Genomic DNA, 20,979 nt, shown 5'->3' with positions numbered 1-20,979 from the left:
CTCCCTTGCTGCCGGTTGATCACCTTTTATCTGCTTGATTCCTTTGGGCATTGGAAACTTCAGCAATTGGTGATATGTTGATGGTACAACTTTCATTTCGTATAACCATGGCCTTCCAGGATAATGGTGAATCCCATGTCATCATCTACTACTTCGAAGAGAGTTGTTTTCATTACTCCTTCAACATTTGTGAGCAACAAAATCTCTCCCCAGGTCGTTACACTTGCAAGGTTGAATCTAGCGATGAGCTTTGTTGCCAGAATAATGCTTCCGATGAGTTTAGTTTGCTTCAGTACTCTTCATTGTATGATATTAGCCGAACTTCCTGGATCCACTATAACACGTTTAATCTTAAAATCTAATACATTTAAAGAAATTACTAGTGCGTCGTTATGTGGTAACGACAATCTGTTTGCGTCCTCCTCCGTAAAAGTGATATCGTCTTCCCGGAGTCTTTTACTATGAGTTATTGATACTTTCGTTTTCTTTGCTGCCGAAAAGGTGACCCCGTTAATCTCATTCCCCTCGAAGATCATATTGATCTTTTGGCGTGTGGGTTCTTCTTCTACTTTCGAAAGTCCTGCGTCGTCTCTGTTACGATCATAATTATTCTTAGCTAGGTCACTTAAGAATTCTCTGAGGTGACCATTCTTTAATAATGTTGCCACCTCCTCTCGGAGGTGTCGGCAGTCCCCTGTCCGGTGATCGTTCTTCCCATGGTACTCGCACGATAAGTTGGGATCTCTCTGGATGGAATCGGATCTCATAGGTCTCGAGAGTCGTGCATCTTTAATGTTTCTCATGGCTGACACCAACTCCACTATACTAATGTTAAAGTTATATTCTGATAACTTGGGGTAAGAAGCATCCCGAGATCCCAACGTCTCCTTATCCTGGAGTGATCTATTTTTTCGACCACGATCGGTCCCTCTGTCAGCGATGAACTTCTTTGCTGCCCGGAAGTTTCTACCACGACCTTCGGTCTGCTCGTAGGGCAAAACTGGCCCCTCGAAGTCCTTTTATCTGCGTCGGAGTCGTCCTTTGATTTTTCTCTACTTTTCTCCTGTCCTTTGGCCGATGATGTAGAGCTGACCTGGTCATCTTCGATCCATATCTTTGACTCATACCGGTTGTGGATATCCGCCCAAGTTGTTGCTTGAAACTCAAGCAGGCTCTCCTTCAGCTTCCGAGAAGTGTCTGAACTTCTTGGATTCAATCCTTTGGTGAATGCTTCAGCTGCCCATTCATCCGGACGGCCGGGAGCAACATTCTTTCTTTCTAGAATCGAGTAACAAACTCTCGTAATAATTCAGATTCTCCCTGTGCGATTCTGAATATGTCGGCTTTCCGGGCTTGCACTTTTCTGGCCACGGCATGATCCTTAATGAAAGATTATGCGAGCATCTCGAAGGAATCTATGGAATGCTCGGGTAATAATGAATACCACGTTAGAGCTCCTCTCGTGAGAGGTTTTCCAAATTTCTTTAGCAACACAGATTCAATTTCATGAGAAGCTAAATTATTTCCTTTCACAACCATTGTGTAGGTAGTAATATACTCTTGTGGGTCTGGAGTTCTATCATACTTTGGAATTTCAGGCATTTTGAACCGCTTCGGGATTAGTTCGGGTGCAACACTTGGCTTGTACGGTAATTGAATATACTTCTTTGTGTTCGGGCCTTTCAATAATGGTGGCGCGCCCGGGATTTGGTCTATGCGGGCGTTCACTTTCCTCATGAACCATAAAAAGTTCATTCTTGAACGGATCATCTTCATTGTTGACACCGGACCTACTCCCCTCAGCCTCGTCGGAGCCAACTTCACCCCTGAGAGTGTTGTTATCGACTCTTTATGTTGTTTGGTTTGAGGGAACAACGAGAGGAATTGGATATTGTGTGTTTGCATTATTTGAAGCCCCCGATATTGCATGTTTCAGTTCCGTCATAACCTGGTCCAGTCGCGTAAGATGGCTTAGAATGATTGCCTATTGTTCTCGCAGGACCCTCATCGTATCCACGACATGTTCCTTATCAGCATAATCGAGAGTTGTATCCTGAGCCTGTCGAGGGTACTGCCTGTCATGCATTGGCATGTCGTCATTCTTCTCATTGCAGGTGTCACTGATTGATTCCTCAAAATGAGGCTAATCCCCTCGAGTTTTAGGGTTGTGCATGTCGTTAACAATGTTATCTTCCATTTTTTATAATTTTTTCTAAGACAAATAATCAAATCGCGTTACTAAAAAAGGCAAGGATCAATTTAATTGTATAGTTGTCTAGGCCCCACAGTCGGTACCAAACTGTTTACCTGTAAAATAGTACAGTTGAATTTATACGTGATTTCTAGACAAGTTAATTAACGATCCTGAAATAATATAATAATTAAAGAAATAGATAATACTTAGCCTTGAAATATAGATGAAAACAATAAAGATGACAATTCCAGGACAGTGTTTTCGTGCACAACGATGATGAGATCAAAAAAGCAAGAAAGTAAAATTGTATAAAGTTTTGTATAGAATAGAGTGTGAGTTTACCCAACAAATTCGTCTCATTTACAATGATAACTGAGCTCACTATTTATAGTTATGTCTAGGGAAGCTTCTTCTAGGATCATGTCCTCCTTTAATGTCAATTATGAGGGTCATTGATGAAGATGTAACGGTGAATATAAATGCCAAATTCTCTGTCACGGACCATCACTCTTAATGCTGCAGAATATTCCCTATTAAATGCTACCGGGCGTAGAGTATTTAACACACCTTTATGAACATTATCCTTTCCGGTGACAAGCGGAATGGATGCGTTCGGTCTTCGGTCATTCTTGTTTTGGGTTCCACGTGTCCTCTCTTTAAATGTCCACGTATCATATTATATTTCACCCTATATAGATATGCTAAGGAATAATTTGTTAAAGAAAGATATAAAGAGTGTCTATGACCACAAAAAAAAAAATGAAAAAAATAAGAAGGAAAGACCCTTATTACTCCCTTTGGTCCACAATAAGTGACCAATTTGTCTTTTTATTTTGGTTTAAAATAAGTGTCCATTTATATAATCAAGAAAAAATTAATTTATTTTTTCAAAATTACTCTTATGTACGTATCCCTAAAAAGTCTTTTACTTCTCACATTAAATTATGTTACAATATTTATTAAGGGTAGTTTAGTCACACTAGCTATTTTTGTCTAAAATTTAGCATTTTCTTAATGGGTGTGCCCACGACAAATTAGTCACTTATTTTTGACCGGACAGAGTATTGTAGGAATTAGCATCATTATCACATTTTAGTTGCCTTAACTTCTCTTTTAATTCTCTCATTTCATTGGTTAATAATCATGTTCGAGTTCACACTCACCGAAAAGTATTAGATGTACGATTAAATTAACCTATTTTTCTCAAAATTTGACTTGCACGGAAGAAAATAACATTGAATTTTATAATATAAACGAGGGAGAGATAAACTAAGTTTCGTACAAACAAATTTGAAAGATTAAAAGATAAAATTATTTGATTTAAATGTCTTCAATAGTCACAATAAATCCGCTTGTGTAAAAACAATATTACTTCCTCCCGTCCATTTTAATTAATTTTGTGGCATTTTTGAGGGGAAGTGCACAGTTAGCCACTAATAAGACATGTATTTACTTTTAAGCCACTATTTAAAATATATTTAGTTTTTAGCCATTGCTTTAATAAATTTTACCCGCCCGGACGAAAATACCTTTATGCTCATAAAGTTTAGGACCAGTGTCCTTAACTTATGAGCTTGTTACTGTAAGTTCAGGACTAGCTGTTCTTAATTTATGAGCTTGTAAGTCTTAAGTTTAGGACTACTTGTCCTTAACTTTTGATCTTGTAACTCTAAGTTCAGGACTACATGTCCTTAACTTTTGAACTTGGAACTCGAAATTCAGTACTACCTGTCCTTAATTTCTGTGCTTGTAACTCTAAGTTAAGGACCAAGTGTCCTTAATTTTTGAACTTCCAACTCTAAGTTCAGGACCAATTGTCCTTGACACATCTAACTCCACAATCTGAATTTGTACCTCCAAATTCCAATGGTATAAGTTTCTCTATTGGTATACCTGTTTGACTAAGACAAAACAACAACCACTACAAAAATGTGTATGCTACCAACTTTGAGAAGAAAAGACACAGCCCAAATGTATCACCCCTGATATTAGACAAGCATCAAGAATACCAACACTTCTCATATTTCCTGAACCATGCCGACGGACATTGTCATGTCCATTTTCAACCATATTTTCTTTCACTGTCCTTAATCGAGAGAGAAGCGAGAGTTTGGGAAGAAAAGAAATGGAAGAAAGGGTAAAAATGTCTTTTTATATTAATTTTAATAGAGTAATGGCTATTTTTGCTCAACATTAGAATTGCTGGATAAAAAATAATTACCACCTTAAATAGTGGTTACCCCACACCATTTTACCATTTTTTGTGGTCCACATTTTTTATTTTTATTTTAGATATCAATAAGGAATTAACTTCTTTTTACTAATGTTACCCGGTGTAAAGAGTCTCAGAGTATTTGTTATATTTTCAATAAACAAATTAAAGAGATAATAAAAGTTAATATGATTTTATTAATTAATATTAAGGGTGTGTTTGGTATGACAGAAAATATTTTTCGAAAAATATTTTTCCATTTTTCACTTTTTGATTGCACAAAATAGTTTGGAAAATATTTTTCTAGATATCACATTTTCCTAAAATTGAAGAAAAATGATTTTCCTAGAAAAAGTTAGGAAAGCATTTTTCAAAAACTCCACCTACCCTCGCATCTAACCCCAACCCCCCTCTAACTTTAATTTTCTATTTTTTTTTGTTTTTCTGCGCAACCACCCACTCCAACCCCGTCATCCCCTTGTCCTCATTTTTTTTTAATATATATTTTCAGTTCTGATTTTTTCATTTTTCACTTTACATGTTTGAAATTTTACGAGTTCCAAAGTTATGAGTTCGGAGGTTTATGTGTTTGGAAGTTTGCGTGTTCAGAAATTACAGAGTTTTTGGGTTCGAAAGTTTAGTGGTTCAGAAGTTTATGAAATTTGTGGGTTTGGAAAGTTGTTAGTTCGAAAGTTTATAGCTTCATATTTATTGCATCTAAATTATTTATGAATACTATTGAGAAATTATTTTCCTTAATTTGCGTACCAAACACCAAAAAATAAATAAAATTACTACTTATTTTTCAAAAAAATATTTTCTTACAAAATATTTTGCACGAAAACGTTTCCGTTATAACAAACACACCCTAAAAGGTAGACTTTTTAGTACGTAAGAAAACAACTAAAAAATCAATTATAACAAAGTCACCCTTGCTGTCAAAAGGCTTAACAACGACATACTTTAACTAGCTTTAGACTTTAGTCAAACTTTATTTGAATTACCTTCTTGGACATAGCTAATTCACCATTCTATTCTATTTTAATTAATGTTGCTTTTAATCTACTTGGCGGATGCACTAGTGAAGTTGAAAAGGCCATCAGCATTATCTCTAGTCTCTAAATATTGGATATTTTCATCTCAATAAGGCCACATATTTGTACAAACTTGAAGTTGAAAAGGACACCAGCTGTCCTATCAAAGAAAAAAGTTCAAATAAAAAAATTTGTTGAACTGTTCAAAGTACTAACGAGACAAAAGGTCCCTTAACGTGGAGACACCTGTGAAGAAAATGAAATCATAAAGAATTGGCCGTGGACTTAATGAAATTTTTAGCATCTGGCCAAATGAAAGGCCACAGGAAATGTGCAAGTTGAGTCAATTCATATTTGATATTTTTTCAGCTGTAGAAATTTTCATTTTTATCTGAATAAACTTTTAATGAAGAGAGTTATCAATATATGTGCATATAGAAGATAACAAAGTGCCCGATAAATTAGTCCAAATTTATGAATAATGATTTGCACAACACTGCTACAATTTATATCATAAAAATAGCACATGCTAGTCAGTTTTTGAATTGTTTTCGAACTGTTAGTTGAAAAATAGCCAACGTTTATAAATCTATACTATATTAAAAACACGAAACTCCTATCGAAATGTCTTTCGCCTTTTTTACCCTTTAAAAATAATTTTACTTTGGACAAAATTGTAATTTAAGTTAATTTCTTAATATTTAGGACTTTAGAATCGATTAATTTTCTTTATTATTTTCTTCATTATGACTAAATATGGAGTTAAAGTTTTAGTCGTATTGCAATTAATTACTTCAACATATAAAAGCTAACTTCCTCCACCAATAATTCTTAAGGACATCGCCTATTATTCGATTTCTACAATAATGATGAAGACTTTTTAATTTCAAGCTTGGTCCTCTTTTCTGCGTGCTATTAGTTTCTTTTTTTATTGCCGCTAATTGACCAGTGGTTCGTCAATCATGGTAAGGTCCTGGCTTCTTTTATCTTACGAAATTCTAATACAAAGTTAAGCACTTCTTTTATCTTATGAAATTCTCATACAAAGTTAAGTAACATTTTTTTTAACAAGAGACATGCACGCTTAGAATGAAAAAGAATGAAAGCCGCAGTGGTTTGATACGCTAACATCCGATGGCAGACGCAGGATTTTCGATAATAGGTTCAAAAAAGAAAAAAAAAATTAAAAAATTATGAACCAATAATCTCACAAAATTTTTGAAACCCCTTGGCTACTGAGTTATGCTTTTAGATTGTGTCAAGTAAATTTAAAATATAATCTATAAAAGCACAAAATGAGTTTTGTCTTATATATGCAGTGTAATTTTCCGACGAAGGGGATTCGAGTAACCTATAGGCTATTCTACCATGATAGCTCCAATTTCAAGTAAGTTTCATCTTTTATGTATATTAAGAGTTTAATTTTCATACAATGATAGTGTAAAAAAAAAAAAAACTTAATTTTCATCAGGTTATCAAATAACAAATTACATGTAACAACATATTTCATATTAAAATTGGACCCCTTTCCTACTTATTTTTTTACTGGGTTTTCAATAATGAGATTAGTTTACTAAGAAAATATTTAAGATAATAAAAGAAAAATGAGAGAGAAACCATACCATAATTAATTAATAAACTTTACTATTATATAAGATTTTGAAGTCAACTAATTAATTAAGATTTTTTCCGCTTTTAGTTTTGATAAATCAACCACTTCACGAATTTTATTTTAGTGGAATCCAAAAGGTAATGGGTAAAGAATTCTCAATTGGTGGTAATTAAATTACAAACACAGATTTTGTAATTACCTGCAATATTTATTATTTTCAGGAGCTTAATAATATTTTCAAACACCTATTTGAATATTGATTATTTATTTTTATTAATAAGGGTACAGACTCTTAAATTTTCAAATGCTACATATTCTTGTATAAACTTAAATGGAGGCTTGATAATTTGTAAAGTTGAGATGATAAAATTATAAAAATAAAATTAAGTTTAAGTTAAATATATGGAATGATGATCGATGAATTTTATGAAGTAGAATTTCTCCCTTTATTGAGTTAGATATATATATATATGACCAAAATTTATCAACTCTAGAGCTGAAATTTTTATTTATAATCTTAAACAGTTTTAATGGAATATCTATTTTTTTTATTAAAATAATCACTCATCGAGATATGGTACACGCGCAAAGCGCATACCTTAAAACTAGTTCATTGAAAATAGTCATTATTTTGCTGCAACACGGAAAGTTCCAGCATAATATACTAGAGATTGGTGCACTTGTGTATGAACTTCCAGCATATTATGCTGGAACTCCAGCACACGGAAAGTTCCAGCATAATATACTGGAGATTAGAGCACATGTGTATGAACTTCCAACTAGGGGTGTACATAGGTCGGGTTGGTTCGGATTTTGCAATTACCAAACCAAACCAATTGTATCGGATTTTTAAATCTATAGACCAAACCAAACCAATAAAAGTCGGGTTTTTCAATATCGGGTTTTCTCGGGTTTTTCGAATTTTTTTTCTAATAAACTTATGTTCCAAATATTTCTGTAGTCCTAAATACAATTTTACCAATAACAACCATGTTTTTAATTTTTAGCATTGACCTCAACTATGCTAGTCAATAGGTTGTATGGTTCCAAGGTCTCTACTTTATAAATTATTTTTCACTTTACACTAAAATGCTAATAATAGCTTAAAGAAATTTACATGTCCAACTTCAATTGAACCTTAGATAAATAATTAGAAAGAGCGGGTTGGAGTATCATGGACAAATCAATTGCTTTAAGTATTGTAAAAAGTCTAATTTCTCCAACTGTCAAATCAACTGAACCTTAAAGAAACAATGTAATACAAAAGTTTCTTAATCGATTAAAAATCATGCACCAAATTTCTTTTAATTAATTACCTTAAAGTAGTAAAGATTCCAAAAATAATCATGAAGCAAATTGTAGTTAACTATCCCTCTAATTAATCCTCAAAGGTGAGTATGCATATTCCGAAAGAAAAGAAACAATTAACATATTTAATAGTAAATAATATAAAAAATAACTATACTCATTAACAATTGAATATAAATTATTACCTTCTTCAACTTGCTCAATTTTCTAGACTTCCTCTAACATGTTTTCAAACTTATATTCCTTTGAAATACATCAATGTAAGAAATAATGTAGGAAATACATCACTCTTAATTTTACATAGTCCATATTATTTAACCAAGTGATTCAAAATATAAGTAAAAAAGTTTCAATATCTTTTTAAGTAACAGTCAAATACTCATGTTTATCATCTAAGAGAAATAAAATAAACAAATGAATTCGATAATAGGGAGGAATACAACAGATTTGCAAAAATACTCGCTAATCGAAAAAAGAAAAATCTTAGTTAGTTGAGAAAAAGTAAGGCGTATGTATGCAGTTAAAAGAAAATATGTAAAATGAGAAAGGGAAGAGCCTTACCGATGAGAGCAAAAGAGAGTTGATAGGGTTTGAGCTAATTGGGGGGTTTTGGAATGGAGGTTGGAATGGAACGATAGGGTTTAGTACTTTTGGAGAAGAGACAAAATGATTTTAATTGTTTAAGAACAACTTTAGGACTAATCTAGTTTTGCTTTAGGACTAAGTTTTGGTTTGGGCTCAATTATTCTTTTATGGGCCTGACAAAAACAAACATTTATATGGGCTATAAAACCAACTTAAAATATTATGCTAAATACAGAAATTATAAAAAAAATTAAGAAATATTTATAACTTACATTCTAATAAATATTTTTATTTATCCAATATATAAAATATGTATACATGTAATGTCGGGTTGGTTTGGTTTCGGTTTGACTTTTTTTAGTTAATACCAAACCAACCCTATTATGATCGGGTTTTATTTTTCAATACCAAACCAAGTCAAACCAAACCACTAGTCGGGTTTTTTTTCGGGGTTGACTCAGATTTTCGGGTTGGTGCGGGTTATCGATTTGATTTGTACACCCCTACTTCCAACATATTATGCTGGAACTCCAATATATTATGATGAAATTCCAGTATAAATATACTGGAGTTCCAGCATAATATTGAAACTTCAGTATATTATGCTGGAAGTTCACATGTAAAAAATTCGAACTCCAGTATATTATACTGGAATATTTTCCGTATTTTGAACAGTGTTTTTGTTCAGATTTATCTTTACATGAAAAATGGCTAAATTTCGATTACTTTTGAAATTATGGCTATTTTTTCAATTATCACTTGTAAATCTAGCTATTTTTGAATTTAACCCATTTATCACGTGACGTTATTCCTTTTATTTTATTTTATTCAGATTTTTGAGGTGTCAGTGGCCAAGGACCATGTGGCATGGTTATTACTGAAAATGACAACACTTTTGGGCAAGTACAAAAATCAGCCATCACAAGTTCCCTTTGCCAAAGGGTGCAATGATTAATACACACGAAAAAATAAATCCCACGGGAAGAGAACTGAAATTCATTCTTAATTACGGCAAGTAAAAAGAGCAGACATTAGGTATAAAACGCAGTAATGGCTATAGCTTCTATTAGAACTACAAAAAAATCTAATATTTCAAACACCTTTGAAAAATGCACTTAATACAGCAGAAATTGCTACTACACTACACGTTGCTCATAATAGAAACTCAAAGATCAGTACTGTATGAATTTTGCGGAGATAATGCTCCTCATCTGTGCACCTACTATGACAAAACATATGATTACAACAATTACAAAAGATGAACCTTTAATGAAAACTCGTCTGCTGCTTCAACCAAACTAATAGTAATCCAAGTACACAGTATAATTCACACTACAAGCTCTACAATAAAAAAAATATTGAACCTCCTAGCCTCTCAAACTCTGTACTGTATCTACTACTTCACACTAATGTTCATCCCTGCAAAAGCAAAGCAACTATTTTAAGTATCTTCGGCAAAATTAAGGTTTATCTGAAGTAGGTTAGCGTTAAAAGAGAAACAAAATAAGTAAACGACAACTCCGCACTCGTTGTTACTTGTTAGAGTACCAAAGGTGGTGGGTATGGGGTGCAGTCTCCTTATATTTGATCTTGGACAATTCTCAACTCATGAGTTAGCTCTTGGGGTTGAGGTAGATCCAAAGTCCAATTTTTATTTTATTAAGGAGTCAGAACCTGCAGTATCCCTTGCTATCCCTGATGTTGAGTTACCCAATGTAGGGACCCAATATTATGTTATCAACACTCCAAATGTCCAGTTCTGGCATGGAGGGGTGTTAAGTTTAGGGCATGAGTTGTAGTCTCTTTATATGGTTTGGACAATTCTCGCTTCATGAGCTAACTTATGGAGTTTAGTAAAGTCTAAGGTCCACTTTTCTTAATACCCGGTTACTACATGCATTCGGCATGTGCAAGAAAAGGTTACCCCTCGCTACAGCGTGTAAGCAACAATACATGTGTGTCATGTACAAATTTTGCACGCTGATACCACAGGTACCAAAAAAAACTTACCAAAAGCACACCAGGTTGCAAGGATTTGTGGCCCAGTGGAACACATAGGCTGAAGTTGTACTAGAGTAGTAAAACTTTTACATTTTAAATGCCGTTAAAGGGCCAAAGACCATTAAAAAACCTGTCAGCCTAAAGTTAACTGATAAGATTGATCCTCTCCCAACTTAACTAGTTCAGCCTACTATAACTGTAAGATTTTAGAAAAATGAGCCAATAGTTGGTACGTCTGAGTACTATTTACTCGAATCTAGTCCCCTTGTTCTTTACTAGTAAAATTTTGGGCTAGTAAAATTTTGGGTTTCTGACTAGTAAAGGAAAGGAAACATACCATCTAGGCAGGAAAGGAAATATTCCGTAATACCGATACTAACTGTAGTCTTTTTTTTAAACTCCGAAATCCCCGATGGCCAATGGCGCACAATTCGAAGCTAGGTGGATAATGGGCTCGCCCCTCTACCCTTCTCAACTACAAGGCTTTTGTCTGGGTTCGAACCCGTGAGCGCCCGTGAGCGCAAAACCCACACATCACGCGCCACGCTCTTACCCCTAGACCAAAGCCCTTGGGGCGATTCTAATTGCGGTCCTGATGCCTCGCTAATTAGATATGCTATATTATCTTAAAGTGGCTAAAGATAAAGTGAAAACACTTCTGAGATGGACTTGAATGTAGTAAACTATTCTGCGCATTTAAGTTAATAGACCAGTTTTATTAAACGTGGAAAACAAGTAAAAATTTTGCAATAATAAGAGCAGCAAAATATTTCAAGATTCGACAGGCAGCTTTTAATTTTATCTTAATATCTATACTTAAGGGTCAGCTTCAGATTTAATGCTAAAAAACAGATTTACGCATAATTCAGCTTACGAGAAATCAGATTAAACCATAGTTCAACTCCATGCCGAAGATGGTTGAAAATGCTCACCGGAAAGTGAATCTAATGTTCTCTATTTATGAGTAACTTCTAATGCTATCTTTCTCATAAGTAACTACTCCCAAAGTTATCTATATTCATCTTTTTAAAGGTCGGCTTCATATTTAATGTTAAAAGTAACAGATATTCATGATTCGGCTCTAAACAAGATGGTTGATAAATTGAACAAACAATTGAATAACTCACAGAAAACCAAACTGAACCATAATTTAAATTCAAATTGAAGAGTTGAGAAGGTTTCCATACCGCACTTAGTTGTCAGATGTATATTGGACAATGAAGTACATGGATCACTTATACAAAATGTTCCAATGGGTCCTGAAAGTGACAAAGGAAGAGAATTCTAGTTACACAAGAAATAAGTTCCAGCAAATTGAGGAAAGCTCAAAAACACGAATTCCAGGACAGGCAACAAAAACAATGATATTTTTTTAATTTGCATACAATTGGCATGAAAAAATTTAGATGGAGTAATGTGGTAAGTGAGGATTCATATAGCCGTTTGGGACTGGGTATTGTTGGTTGTTGTTGAAATAAGACCTTTTTAGGAGCTATAGATAGCCAGAAGATAACTAGTTTCCATGGAATAAGAAGAATAAGTATATAGCTAAATAAATTGTACATATAAATGGGCTTTTAGAAACTAGCACTACACGATCAATGCCCACAAGAGTTATGTTGAGCATCCTTCTAAAACATGATAGCATTCAGAGTCATGTCAATATTCTTGCTATGAAAAGTGAGAAATAAGGTGTATATTTTCATATATAGGGTTCTGACGCTAGTCAAGAGTTGATCTACACAGACAAAAGAGTTTCTGTTTAAGGGGAATAATTGAGTAGTGGTCAGAAACAATGGTATGTTGGCCAACTTAAGAAGATTGCCATGCGTAGACTCTGGCGGATTTAGGCCGTTTTTACGGTGCACGTGAACCCATGGTTTTTCCGCCAAATTAGGTATTTTATGTGTATATTTCGTAAAATTGATCTAATATTATCTGTTGGCCCCCATACTCCAAAAAAGTTGAATGGTGCACCTGGTTGTGCACCTGGTTGAATATTGAGTTATTTATCCAAAGGAACATGGATCGGTTCCCATATAGTACTTTCTTTTTCCTTGCCTTTTCAGTGGTGCACCCATAGTTTTATGAAAGAAGAATACAGCTCCTAGCAGAACCAAGTTAACCAGGACTCTTAGAGTTTTGAAGCTTTTCATCCACAATTGGCTCAAAACGAGATAAAATCAAAACAAGACAGACGGATGGAGCTGGGTAAAATACTTAAGTCCCTCGTACATAAGTATAACCAGTTGCAGGTTCAATATGAATCCACGAATATTATTGTTGACCCCCCCCCCTCTCCCCGCACCCCCAACAAAAGAAAGGCAAAAAGGAAAATAAAATGAAAGAATTCAATGACTAATTACATGCCACACAACTGGGCAAGCAAGCTGTATGCATAAAAAATAGGAAGTCGGATAAACAAAGAGAAAGTACACGTGATAGAATCATTAATCAGAAAATTGTTAATGGCAGTAGAAACAATCTCTTTTTAGTAGCAACTGTGAGAGGCACTCTACGAATGATGAACAAAAAGTGGTGTTGCACACCAAAACATGTATATGCTAAATACAGAAAACACATTGATTGCAGCAGGATGTAAAACTTAAAACGTTTTTCTGCACGCCTAAAGGTTAGAAAGTTTACCTCAAATCACAAGTCACTCTTAGGCTTTTTTCCAGTCACAATCTGGAATATCCGCAGACCTCTACTAAATGCGTCATTGAATAGGATCCTTGTCTGCATTGGCTGGAAACCAGGCAACCAAGAAAGTACTGCCACGGGTACCATGACAATAATCCCGAACATTATCTCATATAGCCGCGCCATAGACACAATAGTTCCCCATATCATAGTGTTTTGCAAAAAGGGACGTAACACTTGGGCAACTGAAATGAAACCCCAACCAGTAGGAATGAAAGCCAACAGGCTGATGAAGAGATCACTAAATCTAAAAGCCGTGAACTGCAGTAGAGCAACAATTATGACTATGAAAAAGACTACAACAAGGAGCTGCACAAGTCGAAAGTATATGTGCTCCCTTGCAGCATATTTATCCCGAGCATAAGCTGTAATGTTAAAAAAGCCAAGAGCCACCACCACATAAATCCATGAAAGCAAGTAAACAGCAATGCTTTTGTTTCCAGCAGCAATGCCTAGCTGATATACAATGCCATACTGGAAAAAGAAGAAGCGAAGGTCTAGGATAATTTCCAGTATCTTTCCCCACAAACCTGTTGTTCTTAAATGATCCTGTTCTTCGTCCCACCATTTTTCCCAGCTCTGTTCTGCCTTTGCAAAAACACTACCACGGTACCATACCCAATTCATGAAATCATCAAAATCATACACTGTCTTTAACCAATCAAACCCAGAAGGATTAAACACAAAGGGCCCCACAATCCATGACAGCACCAGGAACCAACTCGAGATGGTCAGTGCTATATATGTAAAAGTTCCTTTAGCAACAGGGCTGTATGAAGCATACACTGTAAGTATCAGACCAAGTTCAATTGCCTTGACAAAATGGCTACGAGCATATAAACGATAATTCTCAGCAAAACTCTTGTGCTGCACCACAAAACCACGCCCAGTGGCCCGGTACTTTGCACCGCCATGAAGAATAGTACGACCAAAGTAATGAGCACGAGTTCCCATCGAGAATGTGTAAAATACAGATGAAAGTTGAAGCATCATTGTTAGAAACTCCCAAATAGATGTAAGAAAACCGTGCTCAAGAGAATTCTCCACTATCATTGGTAACGCAGTGAAAAGACCCAACTGGATGATGAATTGCTGGTTCAGTATGGCACCAAGTGCTTTGTTGTTGTCGGTGGTATCTGCAGCAACAGAATCCTCAACCCCACTAAGTGCAAGGTAAAGTCGTCCCCATAAGAATGCATATACAGTGAGGACAATCATCATTGTATTGAAGAAAAATCCTACAGTTGTATAAAAGAAAGAGAGCATTCTGAAGAAATCCAGCCTATGACCCAACCTATAGACATCCCTGCTAAGAACTTGTTCACCATTGCCACTGGCAACCTTGGCTTCAAACATAGATATTTGGTTCAACCCAACATCTCTTCCTTTGCCAACTTGAATGTACTCGTGGTGGGTGATATTGCCACCTCGCAGTGTGCAGTTGAAGCCAGCAAAAATGTCCTCGCTGATGTTGATCACTCTGGATGCCTTGCTTATTCCTCCCCTTGTTAGAAACCAAAACCTGTCAAAGACATCTGGATGTCCATAATGCATTCGGATTTTCAGGGGGTTGGCCAATACACGCTGTCCCAGGGTTACAAAACTCATTTCCTGAGCTGACATGAACCAAGCAAGGGATGACACAGAACCAGTAAATATATGTTCCCGAACTCCAAGAATTGAAGGCTTGCGAATACCGTAGTAGCGTTTGAATTCTTCCAACAAGTTCCTCATTTTCAGTGCCTCCTCGAAGTAGTTATCTTGGTTCATGTCAATAGTCTGAACTGCATCACCACGGGTAAAGATAAAGGCATGATTCTGATTTTCTGGTTTTCCCTCTCCAAGCTTCAAGGGGCCAGGCAATTTAACTCGATAGATCTCAACTTCCCTTTCAAGCTTTTGATCATACTTCACAAGCACAGAATAATAATCCTTCTCATCCCTTCCTGTGGGAACCTCATCAACATATGCTACACGAAGGGCTTCATTATTTTTCATCAGATACAAAATTTCCTCCGCATGCGGATCCTTTTTGGCCTTCTGAGTACCATATATCTGGCAAGCAACAACGTATGTGAATTTCATCAAAGCAGTCCCATACTCGTGGCCTTTAAACAACATACTCACTGAACTGTCAGCTCTGCTCAACCTCCTTGAAGACGAAGACCTTTCAGAGCTTAAACCATCAATGCCACCATCATGCCTCATAGAACCAAGCTCCACTGATCCTTCTCTGATATCCATCTCAGATGCAGAATCCAGAAAGGCCAGCATTTTGAGGGCTCGATAGTAGTACATCATCCCCCTAACTGTGCGAGAAAGAGTCTGCCCTCTGTACGATGCCCAAAGACGAAGGTCTCTCAGCTTCGTTGTCCATAACTCTTTCTTCTCATCAACCATTCCTTCTCTACGCATTCGCTGCAAGAAATTTTCCCACTCATCGGCATAAATAGTCTGCAAGTAATATAATGTAGAAATCCCATCTTCATTCTCAGTTCTAAGTAGTTCCTTATTGTACAGTACTTCTTCATTGTAGTAAGGCGTCAAAACACTGAAAGCCATCATCTTCTCAACTTGGGGAGCATGTGGCATGTTCATAAATAGAGAATTGCTAAAGAAGGCAAGTCGACGTCTCGCCTCAAGATTTCTCGGGATATTACTCATAGAGTCCCGGGATGTAAGAATAGTGTTCAAGCGGCGAGCCTGCCGATAAAAAGTCTCATTTTCTGGATCTGGCAATGAAACTATATTCTCAAAAAGCAATCTAGTCGCAGAGGCCTGAAGAGCCAGACCTTCCTCTCTCAGCTGATCTCCAGTCATCTTCTCTTTCAGAAAATCCCGAGTGGCAACCTCATATAAGGCCTGTAGAACATTCACAATCTTGTCAACATCCTTTTTTGGCTTGAGTATGAGATCTAGAAGAGCAATCAACTTTCCGCGGATCTGGGGCAGAGCAGTCAGATTATAGTATTTTGTGAACTTTTCCAGCTGAATCCACTGATCAATCTGCTGAAAGAAGGTTGTTATGATAGAATGCTCCTCGCTGTTCAATTTGACAATTTCCAGCAGCAAATGCCTTGTACAGTCATAAGCCTCAATAACAGCACACCGCCTGTACTCATACTTGCTGATCTTATGCCAGAGCCACCTATCAGGAGCATCCACCAGCTCCTTTGCCTGGCTGAGAGCAAGCAGCACCTCATTGCAGAGAAGCAAACATGGCCAACGAACCACTCTAACATTCCACGTGTTCTGTGGAAGCTCCAACAACTCAACCTCACGGTCATTCAGAATATCTTCTTCTCTGAAAGTTGCAATTATCTCATTCCAAATCAAGGCAAATTTGTTAGCCTCTACCTGGTTTGATTCAAGCTTCTTGAATGGTCGACCAAAACCATATCTGAGTTTCAAACGGAGGATGGCGTCCTTGATCTTGCTCTTTAGAGTCCCTTGGGCATTCAGCAACTGCTCCTCTGGCATCAGATTAAACTGAATTGCACTTGCAAAAAATTGGAATCTCAACCTTAACTGTGGCATGTTCCGAATCTCGCCCAAGTGATCAAACAATCCAACAGCTGCCCCAACAAATGAAGAGTAGATTGAGTACCATATCTGAATATCCATAAGATAAATCAGGACAACGGGAAGCCAAAGCAATCCTACTGAGAACCTGTTGCTGTTGTTAAAAAACTCATGCCATTCGTACTTCACATCCCTGAGGCGCAACAGTGCTTTTGTTGGAACAATCATAGGTTTGATCTGTAGGAAGTAACTGAAGGAAAACTTGGTCGCAAGCACTACCACCCAAAAGAGGGAATACTTTATGTTGTCGACAAGGCCTTCCCTAAGCCCACGACCCACAAATGTCCGACTCTGGAACCACCATGATAACAGGTAAAATATCCTCCAGTTTGTGTTCTCAAGAAAATTCCTGACCCATGGCAGAATAAAGAGTGCCAAAGCTAACAGTTCTGGAGCAACAAAAACAAAAGCAACCTCAAGAAAATTCACCACTCTCTTGTTAGCTGCGCTGGTCCAATTCCCATCATTATTCCTCTGTGTCCAAATCCTCCCATAGAATACCCCGAAAATCAAAATCCACCCTGCTGCAACCACGATCTTCAACACCATTCTCACCCCATGCCATGGGGTCTCCCTCGAAACGATACTATATTGCATTCCTGCATCAAGCAGTGACTGCAAAAGCCTCATCCCACTCCACGTGAAGAAGACTGTTAACACCCTCACCTGAACCTCCCTCCTCTCCAGCGCCTGCCACGGATACCCCCTCTGCTCCCAAGCTACAATGATTGCAGCCTGCAAGAACAATGCTAGCATGATCCATAATTTATCAAAGCTCCTATACAAATTCAAAAATGATCTCTGCTCCACAAACCCCGTCTTTCCCACCTTCTTTCCCTTGTTAGTAGTCACAAAGAATGTACTCCCAGTATCAATAGGCCACTTCAACTTGTCAAAACACCTCTTACTCCAGAAATACTCATTAATATCATCATAGTTCCGCCACGCAGAGTGTGGGGCAGTACCATTCCGACTATTCTCAGCCTCAGCTTTAATCGTATCGTAAATTGGCTTAACAATCCGATCCAGAAAAGCATTCTCACCAGAAATTGAAGGCAAAAACGGCCTACCAGTCATCTCATCGATATAATCCTCCAATATCTTATTCAGTTCCATCGCCATGTTATGAAAAATATAACTCAAACATTCAGGAACAAAACGCAGATTTGCAGACTCACCCCAGATAAGAAGGTAAAGCGAGACATAAAGCAACTCACGGCGGTGGTCGGAGGAATTATGGCGGTCGGAAAGCCAAACGTTGGATTTGAGACCGAGGAAAGAGCACCAGGAGGAGTAGTTTTTGAGGAGTTGACGGCGAAATCGACGGAGGACGGCGGGGTCAAGTGAGTCAATGTTGTCCGGCGGCGGAGAGAGACGCATCTGAGCATTAGCGAGGTGAAGCACAATGTGTTCCCGCTGGTTACGAACGTTAGATTCCTGAAAGCCGAAGAAAAGGGCGAGCCAGTCAAGGAGGTCATAGTGAGGTTTCCAAGGCCTGAATGCAGGTCTACGCAGGTCGCCGACGGAACGTAGAGCGGCAGCGGCGGCGCGTACCTCGGGGAAACGGAGAGAAGGATGGTCAGCTAAGAGGTTATGGATTGGGATGATGTTGTAAGGTTCTTCGTCTATAGGGACTTGTCTCGCCGGCGGCGGTGAACGCTGCCGGTGGCTCATTGTCGCATTCGCAGAGATCTAAGAAAAATCTCAATTTTGGGGTATGAGAAGAGGGGGGTTTTGGGGAAGAAGCTGGAAAAGGAATGCCCAGAAATGGAAAGTGGCGCGTGGCACTGCGCGTGGGGTATATAATTGTGTTTCTTAAAATATTTTGAATATAAGTCTAGTTTTAGTACTCGCAGGCGCAGCAAAAAGTCTTTTAAGTTTTAACGGTCAATGCCAGCTCAAACATCAAGATTTGAATGAGTAAAAAGAAATACTAATTGAGTACTAATCTTTAAATTCCTTATATTGTACCAGGTGCAACGATAATTGTACATTCCTTATATCGATTTCTTAAGTGTGTAATTTTCAAGACTTGTGAAACTGTTTGTAAATGTCGAAGAGCCCACAGAAATTGAGCTCTCTCTAAAAGGAAAAGAAGATTAAAGCAAAGGGAAAGTTGAATAATTGAATTCCAACTTTTGCTTTTAATTATTCATGGAATATTAGAAAGGCAAAAATTATTTTTTATCAGGATTGAAAGATACTGAAATAATGGATAACGTCACATTTTTCCTGTTTGCTTTAATTTTATGAAGGTACTAATAATCTAGCATTTGCAACTTGTATGGTATATCGTTTTGCTAATATAAATCTCAACCCATTCAGAAGGAATATACATATATTTTCTAGGAATAATTGAAAAACTAGAATTTTATTTGAGAAACATCTAATAGTCTATTTGGCCTAGTTTTTTTTTTTGGAGGGTCAAAAGTGTTTTTTTCCTAAAGTTAAGATATTTGGTCAAACTTTAAAAAAAATAAAGTTATATTGAGTTGAAGCAAAGCATTGTTGAAAATCAAAAAAAGTAGTTTTTCCCCAAAAATATTTTTGATAAAAAAAATACACTTAGAAATACTTTTTAAAAATTTGACAAAACACTAATTATTGGTCAAAAGTGATTTTTAAATTAATTAGTTAAACAAACTGCTTCTCACCCAAGATACTTGTTTAAAAATACTTTTGAGAAAAGTACTTTTTAAAATAAACTGATTTTAGAACATTGGCCAACAACAACGACGACAACCCAGATATTCCCACAAATGAAGTTTAGAAAAAATAGTGTGTACGAAAATCTTACCCCTCTCCTAAGAAGATCAGCCAACCAGACAATTAAGGCTATAATTGCAAGTAGATGCAATTGCAAACAAAAAGTTCGCTTTCAAACTTGTCGAATTTCAAGTTTGAAAAGCCAACAGTATAGCCATATTTTACTTGAAATAGGTACAGATTTGGTGCCATAATAGGATGTGAACATGAGAGGTGAGCCAATATATTAAATATTCGTAATTTCACATTCATGCTATCGTTTCTTGCCCTGTTGATTTTTATTAGTTTTTCCATGACAAGTGATCGTAATTTCTACGATATCTTTAACGTCAACTAATATAAAATTATCAATTTGTATTGATAGAAGACTACGGGAAGTATCCTATCCAAAAGATAATTAATCATTAAGATTCAAATTTAGTCATTTAAGACATTATTAAAAAACAATAAATTCTCAAATGAATTGGATCTTAAAGAAGAAATAAGTTAAATCATTATAGAAAATTAAATAGTTTATATTTTTGTTAATAATAATGCTTTTACTTAATCCGGTGAAAATCAAATAAAATAGAAACAATTACGGGGGAAGGTTGACCTGTACTTTCCTTTTTTAGTCTACATTCTTTTTTCTTACCTAATTTAACCTATTTTGTGTATAATTTGAAACTTTTTTTCACCTATTAACATGGTATTTAAGAAGATTTGTGTTAAAAAACGGATTTGAGAGTAATATTTATGTTTATCATCATAGATTGAATTATTTATTGGGTGAATTAAATTCGTTGTTTTAGCGTAACTAGTAAGTTGTTATCATGTGACCAGGAGATCACGGGTAAACAACCTCTTACATAAATACATGGTGAGGCTGCGTACAATAGACTCTTGTGATCCGGGCTTTCTCCGTCCGCACATAGCGGAAGCTTAGTGCACCGGGATACCTTTTATTTTGGGTGTATCATTTTTGAATTGTGGTAAAAATTAG

At 36.4% G+C, this 20,979-nt stretch overlaps 2 protein-coding genes and 1 non-coding gene across 3 annotated transcripts; all 3 read right to left on the bottom strand.

Annotated features, from left to right (window-relative positions):
• Window positions 1-299: 299 nt before the first annotated feature.
• On the bottom strand, window positions 300-4,264 carry LOC138895361 (uncharacterized). Its single transcript, XM_070180043.1, has 3 exons — window positions 4,141-4,264; window positions 1,094-1,278; window positions 300-983 (listed from the first exon to the last, which is right to left on the bottom strand). Exons 1-3 carry the CDS (start codon window positions 4,262-4,264, stop codon window positions 300-302), a joined length of 993 nt encoding a protein of 330 aa, XP_070036144.1.
• Window positions 4,265-9,983: 5,719 nt separating this feature from the next.
• Window positions 9,984-19,039, bottom strand: LOC104115458 (callose synthase 12). The gene is made up of 3 exons (XM_033661104.2): window positions 13,593-19,039; window positions 12,134-12,205; window positions 9,984-10,364 (listed from the first exon to the last, which is right to left on the bottom strand). The coding sequence occupies exon 1, from the start codon at window positions 18,903-18,905 to the stop codon at window positions 13,599-13,601; it is 5,307 nt and encodes a 1,768-aa protein (XP_033516995.2). The 5' UTR covers window positions 18,906-19,039; the 3' UTR covers window positions 9,984-10,364; window positions 12,134-12,205; window positions 13,593-13,598.
• On the bottom strand, window positions 15,883-15,961 carry LOC117281242 (small nucleolar RNA J33). The gene has a single exon (XR_004511857.1). It is a non-coding gene; the product is annotated as a small nucleolar RNA J33 (small nucleolar RNA).
• Window positions 19,040-20,979: the final 1,940 nt, after the last annotated feature.

Source organism: Nicotiana tomentosiformis, chromosome 7, assembly GCF_000390325.3.
Source record: "Nicotiana tomentosiformis chromosome 7, ASM39032v3, whole genome shotgun sequence".
Taxonomy (NCBI): Eukaryota; Viridiplantae; Streptophyta; class Magnoliopsida; order Solanales; family Solanaceae; genus Nicotiana; species Nicotiana tomentosiformis.
Note: the sequence above shows the minus strand (reverse complement) of the source record. Positions and strands in the feature narration are given on the sequence as shown.

What these genes read in the sequence shown, in the direction of transcription:
- LOC138895361 (XM_070180043.1), bottom strand. Translation starts at nt 4,264, where the DNA reads ATGGTTGAAAATGGACATGACAATGTCCGTCGGCATGGTTCAGGAAAT. An exon ending in CTGTGTCTTTTCTTCTCAAA is followed by an intron (nt 1,279 to 4,140) that starts GTTGGTAGCATA and finishes ACTCGATTCTAG; the next exon opens with AAAGAAAGAATGTTGCTCCC. An exon ending in TATGGATCGAAGATGACCAG is followed by an intron (nt 984 to 1,093) that starts GTCAGCTCTACA and finishes CCCTACGAGCAG; the next exon opens with ACCGAAGGTCGTGGTAGAAA.
- LOC104115458 (XM_033661104.2), bottom strand. Translation starts at nt 18,905, where the DNA reads ATGAGCCACCGGCAGCGTTCACCGCCGCCGGCGAGACAAGTCCCTATA.